The sequence below is a fragment of the Candoia aspera genome, chromosome 3 (genome assembly GCF_035149785.1).
Source record: "Candoia aspera isolate rCanAsp1 chromosome 3, rCanAsp1.hap2, whole genome shotgun sequence".
NCBI classification, from domain to species: domain Eukaryota; kingdom Metazoa; phylum Chordata; class Lepidosauria; order Squamata; family Boidae; genus Candoia; species Candoia aspera.
In genome coordinates, this window is record NC_086155.1 from 30,009,184 (window position 1) to 30,033,354 (window position 24,171).

The window sequence follows — 24,171 nt, forward strand, 5'->3', positions numbered from 1 at the left end:
TTATATCCTGTTCTTCAGGATAACAGTCCTGCCAAACAGCTTATTTGCAATAAATACAGTTGTAAAAAAAAAGCCCACAATCTTAAAAAACAAGCTTCTAGGATGCTTCTGTGATTGAGATAAGATTGTTGGGCATATATTGCCCGCAATACCATGCTATTTAATTTTTTAAAATAGAATCATGGGATTAGCCTGCACAAACCTGGTCTGTCTAGATATATTGAGATTACAACTCCCAGAGTTGGAATTCAAATGAAAATCTGGGAGTTGTAATCCTGACACATCTGCAGGGCTTAAAGTTGAAGTACTCTGGCACAGATGTTTGCAGCAAGTCTCCACTCTAATAGTGGAGACATTCACCATGCTAATTTTGGTGAAGTCTCTTATTGCCACACATCTGGAAGTCTTCAAACAGTGTCCAGTTTCTGCCTAGTTACTGTCCATGAAAAAGATCTCCCTGTTTCATTTCAGGCATTTTGAGCAAATGAAAGATGATTCCATCGTGTGCAATATTGGGCACTTTGATGTGGAAATTGACGTTAAATGGCTGAATCAGAATGCTATGGGGACTGTAAATATCAAACCCCAGGTAAGTACATCTGATTCGACTTCCTGTCTTTAAGGAATTCATTTTTAAGGTACACATAAAAGAACACTTGTTAATTGCTGTGACAGATTGTGGAGAGGCTAGGGAAAGAATGAATGAGAACAGAGGCATAAGCAATCGAGATAGCAGTGGGTGAGTCAGTTGACAGCTTATGTCATAAATGGCAACTTAACCCAGGTGGAAAGAAATCTGGGAAGAGGCATTTCAAAGCATTCAAAGAGACTCCATCTTAATTAACACACTGTAAATAAACCTAGGAAATTCCTGTTGCAGTTTCTAGGATTCTATATTAACCCAAGGCTAGCATTAAAATTAACTTACTGAAATCTGGGTTATTCTTGCTTCCCTGAGCTTGCCCAGCTATGATGGGGTTTGACACTAGTGGAAGTGATGAAAAGGCATATATTTTTTGACAGTGTACTTTTGTGGGAACTTCAACAGTGTGCCCTGCACCAACTTCTCCTGTGGCAAAGTGTTGCTTGGGGGATGAGGTGCAAATCTAGTTTGTCTACTTGATGGCGTCTGTCATGGGTCTGAATCTAACATGGGCCACTGGAGGGTTTTATTTGTTGGGCATTTTCCCAGAATGTGGTGAGGTATAACTTTATATCTCGGTAGAGTCAGACTCTTAAAGGTACAGACTTCTTTAGGAGGTGGTGGAGTACCCATTAAGCAGAAATTGAATAGCTATCAGTTAGGGATGTTTTAATTTGGATTCCTGCATTAAGCAGAGGATCAGATGTCTTAAATGACCCCTTCCAGCTGTGTGATTCTCCAGATCAGAAGGCATTGGCAATTGACAGGAACATAAGCAAGTGATAGTTATAGATGTGGAAGGGAGTTAGGGTAATTAATTTGTTTCTAAGGAAGAAAGCAGTGTTAATTAACCAGCTCTTTAAGAATGCTGCATTCATAGATCACTGGTTAGCTTATGCACTAACCATGAAATTCAGCATTACTGTTCCTTCTGTGGTTGCAAAACTGCATCTGTGGGGAAATAAGTCCTTAGCCATTGAAGCTGCAGCATATGCTGCACATATGTATTAATCGTATGGCATAGCATTTCGGTGTTCATGCTGTTTTTCTTGCTGGGAAATCCTTGTGAGGTCCAGCAGCCAGATGTGTAGACTATTTAGCTGTGACAAATCAGGTTGCCCGGGGTGTACCACGAGGAGGCTAGTCTGCATTGCATCGAGTTGGTCTGAGAGAGAGTGACTGGCCCAAGGTCACAGAGCTGGCTTTCATGCCTAAGGTGGGACTCGAACTCTCAGTCTCCTGGTTTCTAGCCCAGAACCTTAACCACTAGGCCAAACTGGCTGTGTTGCAGATAATCTTGAACTACAGAATCAAAAGCGTGGTGAATGCTCTGTGCAACTGTAACGAAGTCATCTTTGCTGTTCTCACTGCTTAATTGAATGTTGCAGGTTAACGCTGTACTTTCCTTAGCAGATAGTATTTTTTCTTTCTTTTTGGGACAACAAAGAAACTACAAATAGAATTCCAAGTCTGATGTTCAGTTGGCCCGTTGGGATGCTGCTACTATTTGCATTGTTGCATTCATGAGGCTGAAAGGGAAAAATCCATTGTTGTTGTTTATTCGTTTAGTCGCTTCCGACTCTTCGTGACTTCATGGACCAGCCCACGCCAGAGCTTCCTGTCGGTCGTCAACACCCCCAGCTCCCCCAGGGACGAGTCCGTCACCTCTAGAATATCATCCATCCACCTTGCCCTTGGTCGGCCCCTCTTCCTTTTGCCTTCCACTCTCCCTAGCATCAGCATCTTCTCCAGGGTGTCCTGTCTTCTCATGATGTGGCCAAAGTATTTCAGTTTTGCCTTTAATATCATTCCCTCAAGTGAGCAGTCTGGCTTTATTTCCTGGAGGATGGACTGGTTGGATCTTCTTGCAGTCCAAGGTACTCTCAGAATTTTCCTCCAACACCACAGTTCAAAAGCATCGATCTTCCTTCTCTCAGCCTTCCTTATGGTCCAGCTCTCGCAGCCATATGTTACTACAGGGAACACCATTGCTTTAACTATGCGGGCCTTTGTTGTCAGTGTGATGTCTCTGCTCTTAACTATTTTATCGAGATTTGTCATTGCTCTTCTTCCAAGGATTAAGCGTCTTCTGATTTCCTGACTGCAGTCAGCATCTGCAGTAATCTTTGCACCTAGGAATACAAAGTCTTTCACTGCTTCTACATTTTCTCCCTCTATTTGCCAGTTATCAATCAAGCTGGTTGCCATAATCTTGGTTTTTTTGAGGTTTAGCTGCAAGCCAGCTTTTGCACTTTCTTCTTTCACCTTCATCATAAGGCTCCTCAGTTCCTCTTCGCTTTCAGCCATCAAAGTGGTATCATCTGCATATCTGAGATTGTTAATGTTTCTTCCAGAGATTTTAACTCCAGCCTTGGATTCCTCAAGGCCAGCTTGTCGCATGATGTGTTCTGCATACAAGTTGAATAGGTAGGGTGAGAGTATACAGCCCTGCCGTACTCCTTTCCCAATCTTAAACCAGTCTGTTGTTCCGTGGTCTGTTCTTACTGTTGCTACTTGGTCGTTATACAGATTCTTCAGGAGGCAGACAAGATGACTTGGTATCCCCATACCACTAAGAACTTGCCACAATTTGTTATGGTCCACACAGTCAAAGGCTTTAGAATAGTCAATAAAACAGAAATAGATGTTTTTCTGAAACTCCCTGGCTTTTTCCATTATCCAGCGGATATTGGCAATTTGGTCTCTAGTTCCTCTACCTTTTCTAAACCCAGCTTGTACGTCTGGCAATTCTCGCTCCATGAACTGCTGAAGTCTACCTTGCAGGATCTTGAGCATTACCTTACTGGCATGTGAAATGAGTGCCACTGTTCGATAGTTTGAACATTCTTTAGTGTTTCCCTTTTTTGGTATGGGGATATAAGTTGATTTTTTCCAGTCTGATGGCCATTCTTGTGTTTTCCAAATTTACTGGCATATAGCATGCATTACCTTGACAGCATCATCTTGCAAGATTTTGAACAGTTCAGCTGGGATGCCGTCGTCTCCTGCTGCCTTGTTATTAGCAATGCTCCTTAAGGCCCACTCAACCTCACTCTTCAGGATGTCTGGCTCTAGCTCACTGACCACACTGTCAAAGCTATCCCCGATATTGTTATCCTTCCTATACAGGTTTTCTGTATATTCTTGCCACCTTTTCTTGATCTCTTCTTCTTCTGTTAGGTCCTTGCCATCTTTGTTTTTGATCATACCCATTTTTGCCTGGAATTTACCTCCGATGTTTCTAATTTTCTGGAAGAGGTCTCTTGTCCTTCCTATTCTATTAAAATCCATTAAAGCCCCTTTATTGTACTTTCTGCTAAAGCTTGGAATGTGCCTGAACTAGTTTAGGCGAACACATGGAGCCTTGGAACATGTTGCACACCCTCTCCATTGTCAGGGTCTTGGTTTTTTTTTTCCTTCAAAAGTGTAATCACTGTAATCTAGAGAGGTCTTTAAAGGATCTGCCGGTTTTGCTGCCACTGCCAAATATTTTTCCTGATTTGGAAATTCTTTTGTTTTTCTCTTCTATTTGATATATATCTGAAGTACCATGATTAGGTAGAATATAGGAGAGATTCAGAACAGCAAGATCACTTAGATATTGTTTAAACACAGCATCAAATTAAGTTTTATGAGATAGCTTTAAATAAATTGTAATATTATAATGTATCTATAGGGTGTTGATCCTTTCCTTCCCTGGTACTTAATGTATATTCAGAAACTTGTCTGACAGATGGAGGTTTTTCTAGGGCTAAGGTTTTGAGCAGTTCTTTGATGTGTTGTTTCATCCACACCTCCCAAATTCCTGTCATTAGCTCCCTCTGCCTCTGAAATATAAAGTGGGAGGAAGTGCGCTGGTGATAGACAGTGATAGACAGTTCTAATGCCCAAGCATCACAGAACAATTCATCAAATCACTTCATCCATGTTCTTTCAGCAAAGTGATCTAACCTGAGATAAAGAGGATAATTTTACTTAGACTTGCATCATAGACAGTTGAAGATGCATCCTTGGCTAGCTTAATATCTGTTTTAAACCAGTTTGGCACAAGTTCACTTTGTTGCTGTCACTGCTTTGTGTTGTCTCTTGTTCATCTAGTGAAGCTTCACAGCCAGAGTTGCTGTCTCCTGCCATAGTGAATGCCTCCGTGTATTGTATAGCAAATTCATATTTTCACTTGCCCTTCCTTATTAGATTGAGCTACTGGTTTTCATTTATTCATGGGTGACTGGAAGCCTGAAGCTTCATACTTCAGTATTACTATTTTTTAAAATGAAGACATTTTCCAATGCAGTTTTGAAACATTCCAGGTGCTAAGATAAATAATTCAATAGGAGCACTTCAAAAGCATTTCTTATCCCTTCATGTAGTCTACTTTTAAAACTCTTCCCATCTCTCCTAAAATTCCCCAACATCTTTCGCAAGCAAGATGTGCCATAAGAATTCTTCAGTTAAAGGAAAGCACGTGTCTGATAAGAACCAGCATATTGGAATTCCTAAGGAAAACATTATTCTGCTGAGATTGGTTCTTTGATCTTTATTCCAGGATGCTTTCTCTTCAGAGATAACCTTTCAACATGTTTTTTCCACTTCGGTGTTTTGAAGCAAACACATTTAACCCTTCGATTTTTTACTTGGAATCAAACACATCTCCCTGGGTATTTGATACTAAGCAGATATCCAAGATAAAGTCTGGCAGTTCTCTCCTGTATCTTAGCAGTTATGAGTGACTTGGTGAGTTCTTAACCACAAGAATGAGCATAGTGTGTTTCATTATAAGGCTACAAACATAATTTTATAGTGAATATATAATTTTTTTGATAATATTTAGTTATATAATTTTCAGCACACTTTGCATTATTAATAACAATCCCAAAGTGAGGTACAATCCAATTAAAATTTAAGAGTAACTTAAAAGCATCAGTACAGTAAAATTCTAAACAATATTAAAAATCTTAACTTTAAAATCTGTGTTTCTTACATTGTATTGCAGGTTAGGTGAATATTAACTGCTTTGAAAACTCTGGTCCTGTCAGAGGAATTTTGCTATAACTGTATCATGTCCCGATGACATGGCAGCATTCATTTCTGAAATCCATGATACTGTACCCCAGCCTTCCCCAGTGTAGCACCTTCCAGATGGATGGAATAATTCCAAGTTCCTCTCCTATATGTTGGCAGGCCTGCAACTAGGGTCTATGTCACCTGGGGCAAACATGGATTCTGTGCCCATTTTGGCGCCCCCGTGCTCATTTGGCACCCTCCCAGTGTGGCGCCCAGGGCACATGCCCCGCTTGCCCCACCCCCCAGTTGCAGCCCTGTATGTTGGGTAGGAATTGTGGGAGTTGCATGGTAGGCAACGCATTGGGGAAGGTGTTGCTTAGTTGCTTACACAGAACAGGATAGTATTAAACATAAACTTAGCAATGCTTATGATTGGAGAAAATTAGTCCTTATTATGGATGGTAGTACTGTTCACTGTGCATTCTTGCACATCTACAACATTAGATTGAAACAAGATTTGAGAGGAGGCACATTAACTGCAGGTTTGTCTCACTGAAGTTGTAATCACACTTTGCTTTCAACGTATTAATATGGCTTTCCAAGGTGGTGCTTCCTATAGAGTCAAATTATGGTCGAATTTGGAAGTTTGGGCAAAAGAGTCAAATTGAATGAACGTAAATTTCATTTTGATATTCCCATTCGTGCCTCCGTGTGGGAGGATTTTTATTCTAATCTCTTTTTTAAATCTAATCAAGATTTTATGTATAAAAAAACTTTGGAAATTCTTCCCACTGGCCTCCTGTTTCTGTTTCACAAATTAAATCTATTATTCGTTCATTAAAATCTAATAAGGCACCTGGTGAAGATTTTCTGCCCCTGGAACTATTCAAGACTTACATGGATTGTTGGGCGCCCTTGTTAGCAGGGCTATTTACTTATATAAATAATGCTGGTTGCATACCTGCAGGTTGGGAAGTTGTCATTATTGTCCCCTTACATATAAAAGGGGACAGATCAATCAATTACAGACCTATAAACCTTACTGGAATTGTTGCTAAAATGTATGCAAAGCATTTGTTGAATAAAATTGAAGTTTGGGTCATGGAGAATAACCTCTTGGTGGGGGAACAAGCAGGATTCAGGCCAGAGCATTCCACCATAGATAATTGCTTTACCTTATACCATCTTGTATCAAAGCATTTAAAAATGGGTAAGAAACTGTTTACTGCATTTATAGACCTAAGTGCAGCTTTTGACTCGATAAATAGAAATATCTTATAGAAGAAACTGGCAGATCTAAATATGGATCCCAGACTCCTTTTTTTGGTTAAAGCTCTTTATTCTAATACGCAGGTGAAAATTCGCACTGGAGTAGATGGATCCCTGACTAAGAGTATACCTACTAATGTTGGTGTTAGACAGGGTTGTGTCTTAGCATCTATGCTTTTCAATCTTTATGTTAATGATTTACCAGTTTTTTTGCATGTGGCAAATACACATATGCCCAAAATCTTTAATAGATTTATTAATATTCTACTATATGCAGATGACATGGTCTTATTAGCCCATTTTCAAACTGGCCTGAGAAGATTGCTGCAAAAGCTAAATTCCAATTGCACTCTCAACTCTCTAATTATTAATAAAAGTAAATCTAAAGTGCTGGTATTCAGTAAAAAAAAAAAGTGAAATACTATTGGCAAATAAATGGAGAATCCATTGAACAAGTGAATTCTTGTACTGATTTAGGGGTGACTTTCACTAATACTGGTTTGTGGATGAATCATTTTAGAAGAGGTGTGGCAAGGGCCGAAGCAAGCACCAAAAGGCTATACAAATTATTCTATCATAACGAACCAAGCACTTTAACACCTATCTTGAAAGTCTTTAGGGCCAAAATAATTCCGATGATGACTTATGGAGCTGAATTATGGGGTTTAAATAAAGCTACCCCATTTGAACAAATTCAAATGTGCTTCCTGAGGCACATTTTAGGAACTGATAGGAACACGTCTGCCTCAGCAGTCAGAGCGGAATTAGGCTTTTATCCTCTAAACAGTTATCTAATGATTAAAGTTTTTACATATTGGCTGAAGATTCAAACAATGGACCTCAATAGACTTTCTAGAATTTGCCTAATTGAACAGCTAAGTATGATGCAGCCTAATATGTGGGCTTGTCAACTCTATGATGTTATTTCATGTTCCGGGCTCTCTATTCAGCACTTATTATCCAAGGTCCCCCAAGCAAGGAAAATATTTATGCAGAGAGTTATGGACATAAGTGCCCAAACTGACTTGGAGCTTTTAGCCAAAAATAGATATTTAAAGTGGTTGGCTATTAACAAAACAAATTTCCAACCTCAGAAATACCTCTCTATAAGTCTGCCCCAGTCTTGAGAAGGGCTTTTGTCATGAGTAAGGATGGCGAGCAGGGGGCTCCCATCCAGACTGTCAAGCGCATGCGTAGCACTGAGGAATTGGTCAGCCATTCAAAGAGACACAGATCGGGACCGCCTTAACCTTTGGGGTTTATATGTCTGGGTTTTCCCACGCTTCTTCAGTTTGTTAGGATTCCTGTTAAGTACTAGCAATAAATATTAGAGACCAGTTCCTTGTCTCAGCGTGTTTCCTGGCTGTTAGGACAGCTTTTTCCAGAACAAGATTTGAGTTGCTGGATTCAATGGCCAAATATGGACGCTTTCATAACATCCCATACTATGAGAGAACTTGTATATGCAATTTGCCCAATATTGAAAATATTTCTCATATCCGGTTTAACTGTCAACTATATGCATCCATCAGGCTTAAATATTTATCACCACTACTGGAAAGACAGCATACTGGGACCCGAATTTCGAATTGTCTTATTTTCTCCAGGGTACTAATATACATACATATACATATACATATACATATACATATACATATATTGTACGAAGAATTGCTTTGTTCATACTGAAGGCTGGGGCTTTAAGTTCCCAATATATTGAACTAATTGGGATATCCTGTAAAGATGATTCTCTCATCTGATTATTGTCTCTTTGTACTGTGATCACATTTACATTTACATGTATATGTATCTTATTTTACTATTGTATTCCTATCACCTGATTATGTTTTGTTTATCTTTTAATTCTATCTCGTATTGATAAGGTCAGTCGACTAATAATTAAATAAATATTGCACTGCACTGAAGTTGTAAAACTCATAGAAAATCTGTCACATCTTTACATGAACAAACAGTTGATTTATGTAGATTTTTTCAGCCCTTGGCTGTGAAAGTCTGATTACACTAATTTTTTTATGCTATATTTTTAACGTACATTAAGCCCACTTAGTAAGAACATACGTTGTTTCATCTAATTCTGTACAATGCATAATATAGCTACTTTAAAAACAATTGTGTAATTTTTTATTTAGTTACTATCTCAGTTTCTTTCTAAGTCTTATTTAATAGGGTTAGGATAAATTATAAGTCAGAAATTAGCAATATATTTTATCATGTGTTCAATTTGGTCAAATACTTTTCCACAGAATACCTGTATGTATTTACAATGCTACATCATGTGAAAATAATTTCCCTGTACTTTACAACTCATGCAACATTTATTTTTTTGCACATACAGTACATTTAATTCATTTCAGTCTGTCATGCCATCTGCTCATAATTTTGCAAGAAATTTTTCTTAAAAATGCATTTAAATAGAAGCGTTGGCCTTCAGAATACATCACGGTTCTATAGTATTTTTTTCATCTGGTCCTCTTCCCAAATCTACATTCCTGCATTTCATCTTTTAGCAAACACAGAACTGTGAAATATACATTTCATGTTAAACACCCGTTATTTTCATATTGGTCCAATAATTAGAAATGAGTAGGATTTCAAGGAATATCTTAAATCAGTCTGGGACATGTATTCAAATTCTATTAGAGAGTTAAACTTGCTTTCCAAAAGACCTACGTCTCAGTGTGGGGTTGTGCCAACAAATGGAAGTTCTTGTAGAAGAGAAAACTAAAAGCAATGATCTGGTGGAACTAGTTTCTAAAAGTTTAATCCCTTTATATCAAACATAGTACTGCCCAGAGAAGTCTTGTAGTGGATATAAGATAATATGTAAAAGAATAAGAGAGAGGCAGTTTGGTGTAGTGGTTAAGGCACCAGGCTAGAAACTGGGAGATCATGAGTTCTAGTACCGCCTTAGGCACAAAGCCAGCTTGGTGACCTCGGGCCAGTCCCTCTCTCAGCCCTGAGAAGGAGGCAATGGCAAACCACTTCTGAAAAACCTTGCCAAGAAAACTCTAGAGACTTGTCCAGGCAATCTCTGAGAACCAGATATGATTGAAACAGATTTTTTTTTAAAAAGAATAAATAAATGTCAAAATAAATACTAATTACTACTGTAATGCATTTTCTAGGAAAGCTGAGCTACTGCAATGATTTAGGCTCTATTAAAATATAAAACTGAGTAAAGTGAACATATAAGTGAAGCAGCAGTGTAATTGATCTTTTGATGTTGGATGTGAGTGAGTAACACAGATCCTCTTGCAATTTTCACGTAAAGCACAATTGTAGGGAAGCTGCTTTTGCATGTGCAGCCAAAGGTGTGAAGGTTTCCCTTTAGCAGGAACCTTGATAATGTACTATTGGAGGCTCTTTACAGATGTTCACACAATGTCCAACATCATGGATGTTCTATGGTGTCATAAACTGCCCAGCTTGCCCAGTTACTTTATTTAGTTTAATGCTTGGGTGGAATTCACTCTCCAAGATGAAGCAGGAAAATGCATTACTCCCAGAACTCTGCTCCTTCAGAGTTACCTTGTGATTGTCTGGAGACCTGTTAATCCAGTTTCCCTTATTTTTTAGCTGAGGCACATAATAGAAGATAATGCTGTTCCCAGCCTAGTGCTTTCCAGGTGTGTTAGCTATGGCTCTCCAAATTCCCAGACAACATGGGGCAAAGATGCTTCCTCCAGGCTCTTACCAGCCCTAGCTTACCTTTGTTTCTGGTAGATGGGGAAACTTGTAAACAAAGCACTTATGTGTCCCAGAAGCATTCTTGTGTATCAGGATAGGGCGAGAGACTGCTGCTATGCTTTAAAGTATGTCTATTTCCTTTTTCTTAAATTAGAAGAAACAGTTGAAAGCAAAGTTGGGTGAAGCAGGAAGTTTTGGAACTCAAAGGAAACTGTCACTGGAGACTCTTGAGGACCTAATTTCTAATATTACAGGAGACACTTGTTGGATTGGTCAGGGCAGCAGAATACAAAGTACTCTAGACCTTTGGCTTACTGGTGGTTGCACATCTGGCTAAAAGTTTTCCTTTTCCCTAATTGAAACCAAAATGAAATGTTTCAAACTAGCCATAATCTCTTGCCCTTTCCATGCTTTATGCTTTATGTCCTTCCCCATCGTTAGAAGCAGGAGAATAGTTTTAATCTGCCCAAAGGTTCTAAAACAGTGGCAAACATCATTTGAAGCAGATTTCCTCTACTTCTGAGACCAGTTATGTGGTAGGACAATTTTCCCAACTTGCTGCCTTGAGATGCGTTGGGCTACAGTTCCCCTTACCCTCCAGCCATGGTGAATTCTTTGATTCTTTCAATGTAATATTCAAATTTCATAAATAGGTAAAATTCAAATTTTTCCACATCTAACCCAAATATTTATGTAGCTTATAGCTGCCAAGAAAAATATACTAATACAAATCCTATTCATTTGCAAAGGAACATTTTCTAATTCAAAATTTTTGTATAGGAACATTTTCTGATTCAGACTTTTCTGGAAAGCCCAAAGCTTTAGCATAATCTTGTGAAAAATGGACTTTGGGGGAATAATCCCCACTGTAGCATATATGTACATAAAAAAAGCTTTAGTTTCTTCTACTCAGACGCTGCATTCTGCAATAAATTTACATAAATTGGTGGATTCTGTGAGTAGAACTGAGAAATTGTTTGTCCAAGAACTTAGCTGCCTTGATGTGCTTAAGAGATTGTATATTTTATCTCATTGCTTTTAATATACTATTTCTACAGGAAATGCAGTGAAAAAGATTATCAGGTGACTGAATGATCAATTGCCTTTTCCTTGTTCTGCAAAATTCTTTATAAGTATTCAGTCTATTGATTTTACAGTTTGTCACAAATATTATTTATTTATTTAATATCCTGCCTTTATTATTTTTATAAATAACTCAAGGTGGGGAACATACCAAATACCCCTTCCTCCTCCTCTTTTCCCCACCACAACAACGCTGTGAGGTGAGTTGGGCTGAGAGAGAGCAACTGGCCCAAGGTCACCCAGACGGCTTTCATGCCTAAGGCGGGACTAGAACTCACAGACTCCTGGTTTCTAGCCCATTGCCTAAACCACTAGACCAAACTGGCTCTCTTATGGTTGTGGTGTTGCATCACCTGGGAGTCTAGCAATGTCCTCCTCCCCTTTCTCCATTCCAAAAAAAGAAAAAAAATCTGACAGGGTTTGTTTTTTGTTTTCATTCAGGTAGACCGCTACACACTGAAAAATGGACGTCATATTATACTTCTGGCAGAGGGCAGGCTGGTGAATTTGGGTTGTGCCATGGGACATCCTAGTTTTGTTATGAGCAATTCCTTTACCAACCAGGTGTTGGCACAAATAGAGCTTTGGACAAATCCTGGCAAATATACTGTAGGAGTCCATTTTCTGCCAAAGAAGGTAAGTGTGCAAATTAGAAAAGGAACAACATGTTTTGATTGAAATGTACATTTTGGTATTCAAAATAATTGTGAGGAAGATAAGCTGACCTTATCTTCAGAACTGATTATGTTCCATCAAGTCAGTGTCAGTTGTTGGTGACCACATAAATAGACCTTCTCCAGGATGATCGGTCCCTAGTCTGTTGCTTCAGGGCTTCCAAGAGTGCACCATCACTGAAATTGAGTCCATCCATCTTGCTGATAGTCATCCCCTTCCCTTCCCTTCCCTTCCTTTCCCTTCCCTTCCCTCTTCTCCAGCATTATACTGTAGACTCCTTCAGGAAATCATCCAAATAGTGTATTTTATTTATACTTTAAATATCTGTGGCAATGTTAGCATAACTTGCTAAGTCATAACCTGTAGCTCTTCACTGTATATACTTTTATTTGCAACCATAGGTTTTAGCAAAATAGCTGTAACTCATAGTCATAGACTATAGCAGCTAAGCTAAACCAAATAGACCACATTATGTCTTAGCATGTCGTTTGAATCTAATCAATATGTTAAGCCATTATGGGGTCTGTTTATTTTGGATTACCACGTTATGTGAATACAGCCATTGTGCTTTATTAACTATGATTTATAGATTTGTAGTATTGTAGAAATTGTTCTCTATGGGCTTCCCAACATCTGGATCAAATAGGAAGATTAAAAGTTTATCTGTCTTGTTATTTTTTCAATCTGGTTGCATATTTAGTTTGTGTGCTTGATATTGTGCCTTTCTGCAGCCATGGAACTTAAAATACTGTATATGCATTCTTATAACTTTTCTGAAGTTTCATGCCCTGAAGCATAATTCATATATGAATGATATTGCTCGAGGTTTCTTTCGGGGATACTCCAGGTATCTAATTGTTCACTTGTCTGGTCATAATGGAAAGATGGCTTATGCCACTCCTTGAGCTTCTGAGCAAAGGCATTTGCAATATGTTTCTGGCAAGTCCTTAGAATAATTCTTCAAAATCTTTAACCTTGAACTATGTTGTGCCATTTTACTTCTGTTAGGTTTCTCGTTAATTATAAAAATTATGAGTGAATTCTTTTTTCTAGAATGAGATGGAATTTAAGAGATTTCATAAACCCTTTTTTAAAAAGTCATATGGATTAAACCTCCCCCCCAAAGAGTACAAATTCTAAAAGATTGTAACTGTTGGGCCCTTGGTGTAGACTAGTGTTTCTCAACCTTGGTAACTATAAGATATGTGGACTTCAAGGGGGCCACAAAAATTAGGCTGCAGGATTGCTGCAGGACTGTGCTGTCCCCCCTTAATAGCACTCCAATTCTCCTTAAAAAAAGGAAAGCAAAAAATGGGGAAAAGCTCCTGCTCCCTCCAGTGACAATATTTAATTACTGGCCATGGACACTACAGTGTTCAGAGGATGAAATTTTAAAAAGGATGCCCAGACATGAATACAGAGATAGACTGAGATAATGTTTTTTCTATGTGGTAAAATCAGCAGAGCAATCTACTGGCATCAGCAGATTTTCCAAATAACGAAGTGTTTTCTCCCAGGCCAGATGTGCATATCCCCCCGGGGTGGTTTGCAAGAAGCTTTACTTAGGATTTAGCAAACTCAAGGAGTAGCAGGCAGGGCTTGTGTGCAAATGCATGCACAAAGCAATTAAGTCCCAAATCCCTGGACAGCTTGCCTGCAACAAGTTCCAAATGGCCAGAGATCAAAACAGAGAGCGAAGCATAGTCAGGTCATGGTCCAAGAGTCCAAATGTGGGTCATCAACTGGTCCAGGTTCCAAGGAGCAGTTTTCTCAGGCACAGAGTTCCAGTAGACACTGATGGTTCTTTATTGGAGCCTGCACCAAGTGCAGGCAATCAGGAATGGGGTGCCCTTCCCTTGTGAGAAGCTATACAGATCTCCTCTGTTCTGCTGTGCACTCAGTTCTACATGCTCTAGCACTGGGAAGAGGTCCTGGATCTGGGCCCCTGTTTCTGCTGCCTCTACCTGACTTGAATGTTCCTTAGCTATGCCAGACTTGGGTGCCTGATTGCTAGGGTTCCCTTGAGGTTGGCATTCGTCTGGGGCATCTTGAGCATCTTCCTCCATGTCAGACTCTTCTGAGTCTGAGCTGGCCATCATAGCCAGTGTGCAAAGCCTGATGAATTAATACCACCAATTTGAACTGGCACCTTTCATGATTATCCAGACAACATAGGAACTGGTGATAGGGGGAAGGTAGGAGTAGTTTGGGGAGATCCAGAATAGTGCAGTCTACACTGTTGTGGGTCCAGATCAAGGTATATACAGAGGTATTGGGTAATCCAGCCAACAGACAGTTGCAGTAATCCAGGCATGAGATGATCTGGGCATGAATCAGCTACTCTGCCATGTCTGTGATGAGGAACTGATGAGACCTACAGATATTTATTAAATGAAAATTACAAATTTGGTGGCTTTATACACAGAGGCTTTAAAGAAAGGCCCTCAGTGGTTTAGACTCTTAGGTTCCTCACCACCAGGAGGCTTGCAGCTGTCTCGTTGAAATCAGGGCAGGATACTTCCCCAGGAATGGGAAGGAATCTTCAGTTGCACAAGTGCCAGCTTGACTTTTTGACACACCCCTCACGGGTACCCCTTGGCACATGCAAGAAACATTTCCAGCAAATTGAAGCACCTCCTTGAAACAGATCATGTCAGAGAGTGGCTCTGCTGTGCATATGTTACTGGCACTTTTGTCTTCCAGATAAAAACCCTTTCAAATGTGGCTCACATAGACCTCAGTGTAGCCTTGCCCAAGCAGGTTTCCTCCAGATGATAGACTATAATGCCTATAATGGTTAGAAAGGAATGCTGAGAGCTGCCCTAGAAGATGAGTTCTTGGCTTGTGTAGTGCTGCTCAGTATCCACAGCCCTGGTTACAGGAACCTTCCTAGGGTCTATGATCACTAATTTGCTTCTTGGATATATTCCAGATAGGGCTGGAAAAGAGCCCAGCCTGAGTCTCTAGCATGTTCCTGTCCACCTGTGTGGAAGCATTACTGAGATAGATGAAATGATGATTTGCACACATTTCTAGCATTCACCTTTTGCTGAACATCATCTCCCTAACATCTTTCATCATTGGCCATACTGCCTGGAGCTGTTGGGGCTGTTCATCAGCATACAGAGGGCTACATACTTTCAGCCTATATCAAGATGTAGCTTCCTCTGTTTGTAACTTCCACTGTTAATATAACTGCTCTTTTCCACTTTTTTCTTCCAGCTGGATGAAGCGGTAGCTGCTGCTCATTTGGATAAACTCGGTGTGAAGCTGACCAAGCTGAGTGATAAGCAGGCCAAGTACTTAGGATTATCCAAAGATGGTCCCTTCAAACCAGATCATTACAGATACTGAGCAGCTAGCAAGGCCCAACAGGCTCAAGATTCAAGGGGAGAAACCTTCCAGAGTCCTTCGGTACTAGGATGTGGTGAACTGCCCCACCCCCTGTCTTCTTTATACTTTCCCAATATGCCTCTTGGCTTCTCCCACCTCCAGCGCATCTGCTCTTCCAAAGGAACTTCCAAGAGTCTTTCAAGCATGCTTCAGCTGAGGAGTGACGGTGCTGGAGAATCAAAATGTGCTTTGCAAATTCACTTCTCTTCACGGCCTTATCCTTTTGAATTTTTGAATACGCTGACTGCAAACAAATTTGGGGGGGCAGTTGGTGGGGAGGAGAAGAATATACCTCTAAGCTGCTTACCATCCCATTAGGGCTTGAACTTTTGTCAGTCAGGGATGGAAATGATATGTTTTAATTTAATGTTTGCTTGCATTCATTCTCAGGCGCTGGCTTGATCTGGCTGTCAGTGTAACGGAATACAATTTGCATACATGCAGGCCTTGGAAGTATCTTGGAAGGAAATGTCTGAAAGCAATTTATTTCCTATGTACTAAAACTGGTTCTGAAAGCCTGACTGTGGGGATGGGGGAGCATTCAGTTCTCCAAAGAGGCCAGCAGGAATTGTCTGGTCTGTCCTTCTGTCATAAAACAATGTTATTAAACAACTGGAAAGTAGCCTTGTTTTCATTTTAATTATGTGAGTTAGGAAGAAGATTGCTGTTATGGTATTTTATCTAATAATCCCTAATGTGCAGCAATTTAAGGGCACATTTTGCAAATATTATGACTCTGGCAATATTGTGGAGTCATCCATGAATGTAACAGTTTATTTCTTAAAATAGTTACTTCATTGCCCAGTGGCAGTGAGTTCCAAAAATGATATTTTGAATGGGAACCTAGATATATTTTGGCACTGATTTAGAGGAAGCACCATTGTCCTATTGTCTCTCCCTTGACTATTCTGTATCTGATTATTATTCTTTATATTTGATGATTGGCATCTAAAAATATGGATCGATTCTGTTAGGATGCAGTTCTTTTGATTTGTTTTTAAATGCAAAAACTTAATATACATTTAAGATAACTGAAAGAATATGAGCCACTGAACTCACACAATTTTCAAAAAGTAGAATAAAATAAGGAAACGTATTTAAGTACTGAAGTTGGTTGAAAAGACGAGCTAATCTATTTGAGATTAAATGCATTCATTTCTTGCTTGGAAGAAATGTGTAAGAATTCTAGTCCACAGGATAAAATTTGTACATAACCGTTATATCCCCTTATCTTAGTTATCTTAGTTAATATGCATTCGTACTGGCTTATAGAGCCCATATACATAGGCAACACCCTATATCAGGGTTCTCTAATTTGATCATGAACAGGCATGGGTAAAATGTCCTTAAAAATGTAAAATTTTCCAGTGTTCATAAAAGGGTGATCTCACTTTATACTGTAAAGTGTTGCATTAACTGAGTTTAGCAAGAGCTACAGCTGGTTGAAATATTTACCAGAGTGATGTCGATTTTAATATAATAGAGAAATGAATATTTCCCAATTTTGCTCTATCAGACCAGATAATGTCTGAGCAATATGCCTGCTCGTGTGAATGTATAATGCAGTTTCTTCTTTTCCTGCTGCTTCCTCTTTTCGATGTAATAATTATTGTGTACCGATAGAGGTCATGTACATACAATATCTGGTTGGAGAGGTATGGAGGAACTTAGAGGAAAAATAACCTGGCTTAGTAAATGCCCGTGGAAACTAATGATAATGCTGTGCATTTATTTCATCAAGGTTGATCTGACCCTAATAATCAAGAAAAATGCTTTTGAAGTTTCTTTTCTGAATACTTCAAGCCCTTCCCTCTTTTTCTTCCTCTAATACTTTTGTGAAATTGATTATAGTTTCTGTTCTTTAAAGCATTCATCATGTTCCTAAACTGACCAAGCTTAAATTCTTTGTAGGATGCAGTCTAAAACTTAATACCAAGTAAAAAGGATCCAAGTCTGGGAGTGATTTTATAAAACTGATTACATTCAATCTTAATTTGAGGAGTTGTTGGGAAATACCATTTATTTACTTGAGGTTGGTGAAAGTACTTTTCAAGTCATCTTGAGTGCCAGTAATTTTATTTAGTTATTTATTTATTCAAGTTATATAGGCGCCCATCTCAAACCAGTGACTATGGGCAACTATTAATAATCAAAAGAAAATCCCTTCTGGTAGAGAGAAAACACGTTGGCCTTAAAAGATAGCAATGTCAATCTGAGTCAGTTACTGCTGCTGCTGCTGCTGCTAAGTCAATTCTACAAGTTATGAAAGTACTCATTAATACTGAGCTTGGCTTTTGGACCACTCTGCAAATGCATTATCTTTTTTCTAACTGAAATCAACCAAATGGGTGGTTCTGTTCCCCATGAAAATATGGCAGTGTCTGTACTAAAGGCAATAAGTAACCACTTGTCGAGAATAAATAATAGTTAGCAAAAAACACTTCTTCCTGCAGTTGTCCCTTTAATTAGTACCTTTTTATCTCATTTTTTTCAAAAATGTGCTTTAATGTATGCCCTTTAATAAAAATGGGTTCCTTCCATGTGGTCAGGATCCCTAGAATAATTGAATCATACAGTTGAAGAGTTGGAAGGGATCTTAGGAACATCTAGTCCAACTTCTGTCCAGTATAGGAATCCACTGCTACAACATCTCTGAAAGAGATGACTATTCAGCCGATCTTTAAACACCTGCAATAAAGAAAAGCACTACCTCCCAAGGCAGTCTTTGTTAAGCAGCTCTTGGGGTCAGGAAACTCTTCTTGTGTCCAATCAAAATAATCTTCCTTATAATTGAAAGCCATTGTTTCTTGCCCTGACTTCTGGAATGACTCTGAACAATCCTGCCCCATTTTCTACATGACAGCCCTTCAGATACCTGAAAACAGCTACCATGTCTCCCTGTAGTCTTTTCTTTCTTGGCTAAAGATACCCAGGGCTTCCAACTATTCTTGGTAAGTTTTCTTTCTAGACCTCTTATCAGCTTGCTTTCTCTCCTCTTGATGTGCTCCAGTTTGTCAAAATCCTTACTGAAGTGTGGTCTTCAGAACTGGGTGCAGGCAATCTGGACAGAATACAGAGGGACAATTCTATTTGTCATAATTTAAAATGGAGCACTGTAATCATAATCTATAATATCTATGGCTTATTTTGAGTTAACTCATTTTAATTATGGTTCAATCTGTGGCCCATACTTGGATGGGCTAGCTGGCTAAATCTCCCCTTTGCTCTGTTGTTACAGAACTGACTGCAGTTCAAAGTCATTCCTACATATGTACTTCCATAATTCTGGCTTTGTTCCTCACTTCCTTTCTCATTCCACAGATGGTAAATTTAACATACAAAGGGGTGGGGAAAGACTATGACTATTCTATGCACAGTGCTTCTCAGTTCCAAGAGGCTTATTGTGTGGCTGTTTCTGTTTTTCAAAAAACAAATTAGGATGTGCTTTTTGGCCAGAAAGAGGGACTGGAAGATGATGGCTGGTCATAGGTCATATTATCTGATGCATGTTTACTGCCTAATGCTAGCCATGCTTAATGGAAATGTCGCATGACTTGGAGAAGCATGGATCAAATATCCAGGCAATTATGAAGATCAAGTGATCTTGGGCCACTCATCTTAATCTATTAATAATATTGAGAGGTTAGTTAGGAAAATTGCTGTGACTGCAATAATAAAATGCAAAAGTGTGACTGTTTATAAAAGACAAAGTGCCAATTCAGAAAATAGGGGCAGGAGCTCTCAGTGAATTTAAGGATTGGTTAAGTTAAATTGATTCCATGTGGCTGAGTGTTCTCTTCTATAATTACTATAATTAGAACAAGGAAAAGCTTGATATAAACACTATTCAGAAAAATAAGAAATCTCATTCTTTGCTTATGGAAGAGGTTCTTGGCAACTTATCAAAATATTGTTGAGTATTAACTATAATCAAGAGCTGATGGAGTAAGAACACTGGTTTGCCTGATGATTCATTCCTTCCAGAATGAAACAGGCAAGGGGATATTTAATTTCCTCTTTTCTGGAAGTACTATCTCACCTCTAGTATGGCAGTGCATTTTTAACATGAGGTCAGTCATTTGGCAAAATTTTGGGCCCCATTTAAAAAATAAGATGTGGAATAGGATAACATTACTGCCATATATGACTTTCCATGCAGCCAGCTGTATGTATTTAAACCAGCCCTTCCTTGCATGCCAGAGGTCTTTGGTTCTGGCAGCTATTCTGTCTGTGAACATTAAAATATGTAGCAGCTGACAAGATCTGATACAGGTATAAACTTCAAACAATTACACAAGGAAACATGTTTGGCCTACCTACTATCATATTTCCATTAGGCCATGTGGGCAGGTGAAGTGGTCATTTTTATTGTACCCTGATGTGCTGATCACACAGGAGGTGGAGCGGGGAGGGAGTTTGCAAACATTTCCCTATGTTTTGGGTTTGTGTGGTAGTTGAGAGAGACTGCACATTCTTGTACTGCTAGAGTAACATCAGACGTTCCACTTCATGGGAAAAGCTCTCCTGTGGCTCCCTTGTGTAGTAATATGTTCCTAATCTATTGGATGATATATTTCCAAAGCACTATAAATTTTCCCCCCCTTGCATCCAGGCACCCATGAAATCAGCAAATCTGAATTTCTGGTAACATAGAAACACTTTGTTGCTCAGAGATTCCCAAGCTGGCTATGTAAAGGACAGAGCTTCAGGTGCATAATAAGGATGAAGAGAATTTTTTGACTGGGGAATGTGCTTTACTTATTTATTCATTAGATTTATATTCCATCTTATTTTCAGGAGCTTAGGATGTCATACTGCACTCCATATATGTATGTATGTATGTATGTATGTATGAAGAATCTGAACTTCTCACAGCCCATAAGGTGGTGGTTGTGACAAATATGACACACACACACACACACACTGTATATGACATATATACTGTATGTATGTATGTCACATTTGTCACAACAACCACCTTATGGGCTGTGAGAAGTTCAGATTCATCTTCTAAGCATCCATCTTTGAGGATGGGCATGCATTTTAGCCTCCCTGTTCCTAAATACACTGCCATTGTCATAAGATGGACATCATGTTGACAACCTTGGGAGCATGCTTTTTTTTTAATTTTGTAGAACATCTGAAAACTATAGTAACTATCATTTTTTTCTAATCCATTCAATCGTGTCTGGTTCTTGGGAACTGCCTGGACAAGTCCCTGCAGTTTTCCTGGCAAGGTTTTCAGAAGTGGTTTGCCATTGTCTCCTTCTTAGGGCTGAGAGAGAGTGACTGGCCCAAGGTCACCCAGCTGGCTTTGTGCCTAAGGCAGTATTAGAACTCATGGTCTCCCCATTACTAGCCTGGTGCCTTAACCACTACACCAAACTGGTTCTCTCTTATTCTAGCTTCTGAGCAATCTTCGAAAGCAGACGCATATAAAATGAGTTGCAGTTGTCTGTTGTGTGATGATTATGAGTTACTGTCACAAGGACATCCTGGCCTAGGGATGGCTGCAACTAGCACAAGCTGAAGCTGGGCAAAGTCCTCCCACTACAAGGAGGAGCCACAAGGTCTGGGAGGACTCTTAAGTCACAGACTTTGGGTTCAAGTGCAAATTTGTCGAGAACAACTACAAGGGCCAATGATACAACACAAGCATGATGTTTATAAACATATAGCAACTCCACCTTGTTAGGGTTTAGTCTGAATTGTTTCTTCCCTCTAGTCCCTAACAGCCTACAAATTCAGTTAAAGAAGTCTTTACAGGTGTGGTGACTGCAGCCATGAACTAAAGAGACAACTGCTACTTGACAGAAATCTAGACAAATATTAATGTAGAGAGACATCATATCACCAATAAAAGTACATATTGTTAAGGTCATGGTTTTTCCAGATTTAACATATGACTGTGAAAGCCAGATCATCAGAAAGGCTAAACAAAGAAAAATGGATGCCTTTGAATTGCAGTGCTGGAGAAAATTTGTTGAAAATACCTTGGGCTGTAAATAGAAGAAATAACTGAAAACAAGATGAAGTAAAACCAGACTGTTCATTAAAAGCACTAATAATGAAGCTAAATATTATATATATATATAAATTCTATATATAACATAATCTATATTAATTATAATTACATAATAATATATAATTCCAGGATCAGTGGAGAAGACCCCAATGCTTGGAAAGATTAAATGCAATTGAAAAAAGCCAAGAAAAGGCAAGGTGGCTAGATACTATCACTGATGGCATAAGCATGAAGACAAGCAGTTACTGACAGACAATCGTGGTCATGAAGAGATGGAAGTGAATGACTGAACAACAATCATATCTGAGTCTCTCTTTGCTGCCATTTAGTGTCCATCTGGATTTTTGCACCCAGATATATGTAGTAACCCTAATAAAGATCCCACTGGGATGGTAGACAGCATGATGGGGCGGGGTTACTGGCCTCTTCCAAGTATATTTGACTGGCTTTTCCTACCATGGCAGCCATGTTTTTCACATAAGTCTTCTATCACAGCTACCTATTAAATACTGTCAACATCCTAAATGTGTTCTCAGTGCTTGCCTACCCCTAATCCATAGCTATGCCTGCATTTCCTTTTGAAGATTTCTTAAGAATAGTTCAAAATCTAGCAGAGAAGATCTAGCAGAGAAGGCATGCCGTGGGTCCCACCCATCAGAGAATTACACTTGGCAGGTCCCAGGAGGCGGGCCTTCTCTGCTGTGGTGCCCACCTTGTGGAATCTTCTCCCCCCAGAAGTAAGGTTAGCTCCATCCCTCTTAACATTCCACAGGTCCCTCAAAACCTGGCTATGCCTTCAGGTCTGGGGGGACCAGGGAGATCTTTCAGTGGCTCCCTTACTGTGGCTAACGTCATCCTCTCTGGTTGTTGAGCTTTTTTATTGTTTTTAAAAATGAATGTTTTTACATATTTATTGGCTTTTTAAAATTAAGCGTTATACTTTTTTGTGAGACGGGCGGCTGTACAAATTTGATAAATAAATAAAAAAATCATAGATTAAAAAGCTGTGACACCTCTCTACTTGCTATTTTTATTTCTTATTAGAGGTTCCAGCAACTCCTAAAGAAACTAAGACTTGATTGAAAACACATGCTTATGTTGGTATTCTCTTTGTAATGTGTTGTAGAAAGTACAAAAAAGGATTAATTGATCCAGCCATCTAACCTCTAGGTGATGTGAGAGTTGGTGTTCCCTGTAAGTGAAAAATAATGTGATAGTAAATCTGACAGCTGCAAAAACATAGGACAGATGGAAACCAGTCCTCCCACACAAAAGAGGAGACCAGGCAACCCATTAATCAGGGTAGGAATGCAAAGAAGCACAAAAGGTGTTGAATATCGTTTTTATGTGTAAGGGTCAGTCCTGAGATACAGCAGTCACTAGATTTTTTTTTTTAACCTATGGCTTCCTAACTTTTCTTTGATAAAGATTACTTACCAGAAGTAAAGTGGTAAGTGAGCTTGCTAATTGGTTCCAGTCCTGCCTGCTGCATTAAGAGATAGTGTACAAGTGGGTTAGCTGCTTCAAAAATTGTTCATGGCTGTTTGTGCAAGTAGCGCTGCTCTGCTGATGGTTCCAGTGGAGGAGTTCTTTCTGCAACACCCCCCCCCCCAACATAGTCCAGCCCTCAAAATAGCTGCACGAATCTTCCAGAAGATACAGCTGCTTTAACTCTGAGGCGGGTCTGCTTCACTTGTGGTGCTGTTCTTTGCAAAGAGCCATTGCCAACCGTTTTGTACCACCCTACTCTCTAGTTATGTAACTATGCAATTTTCCCTTTAGTTGCATATAACATTGCATTTTGGTAAGAAAATGTGGTGGTCTTTGCTTATGCTCCTTTCAAGGGCATCCATGGAAGGAGAAGGGTGACAAAAGTCATGATGGTGGCCCCAACAGCCCAACTGGCTGCAGAGGATTAAATTTTAGGGAGCAAACACTGAGGTTGGGAGGAATGCATACACAGTACTATAAGCTTTTCTCATGTATGTAGCGATTCCAATGCATCTTGGAGACCATGCATGTTACTCTAGACTATGAAGAAAAAGAAGTGCAACTTGGCCTCATGCTATCCATTTAAAGTATCTTATAGTGGGATCTGTAGTTGCTGCCTGAGAAATAGCTCTGCCAGCCAGTTAGACTGTCATGTTGTTGTGAAAGAGCTCCTTCCATGTTTTATAAACTGTTTCCATATGCAGGATGGCAGAGAGAATTGGCCAGTTTTCTGTCAAGTTCAAAAGGAAATCCAAGATCAAAAGATGATTCTTGCTTGTGAATGCATTTTCAGTTTCTTTAGTGTGGGAGGAAATTTGTGGCCTAGTGGGGCTACCAATGTTGAGGAAGTACATTTCAGTTAGTAAGTGCTTTAAAATGG

At 39.3% G+C, this 24,171-nt stretch overlaps 1 protein-coding gene across 1 annotated transcript in view; it reads left to right on the top strand.

The window, feature by feature from the left end:
• Positions 1-17,849, top strand: part of AHCY (adenosylhomocysteinase) — a 44,553-nt gene extending 26,704 nt beyond the window's left edge. The window contains exons 8-10 of the mRNA XM_063297217.1: positions 472-589; positions 12,149-12,343; positions 15,605-17,849. Of these exons, the coding sequence (XP_063153287.1) occupies positions 472-589; positions 12,149-12,343; positions 15,605-15,736 (445 nt within the window). The 3' untranslated portion in view covers positions 15,737-17,849. The remainder of the gene's footprint in view (positions 1-471; positions 590-12,148; positions 12,344-15,604) is intronic.
• The last annotated feature ends 6,322 nt before the right edge of the window (positions 17,850-24,171 follow it).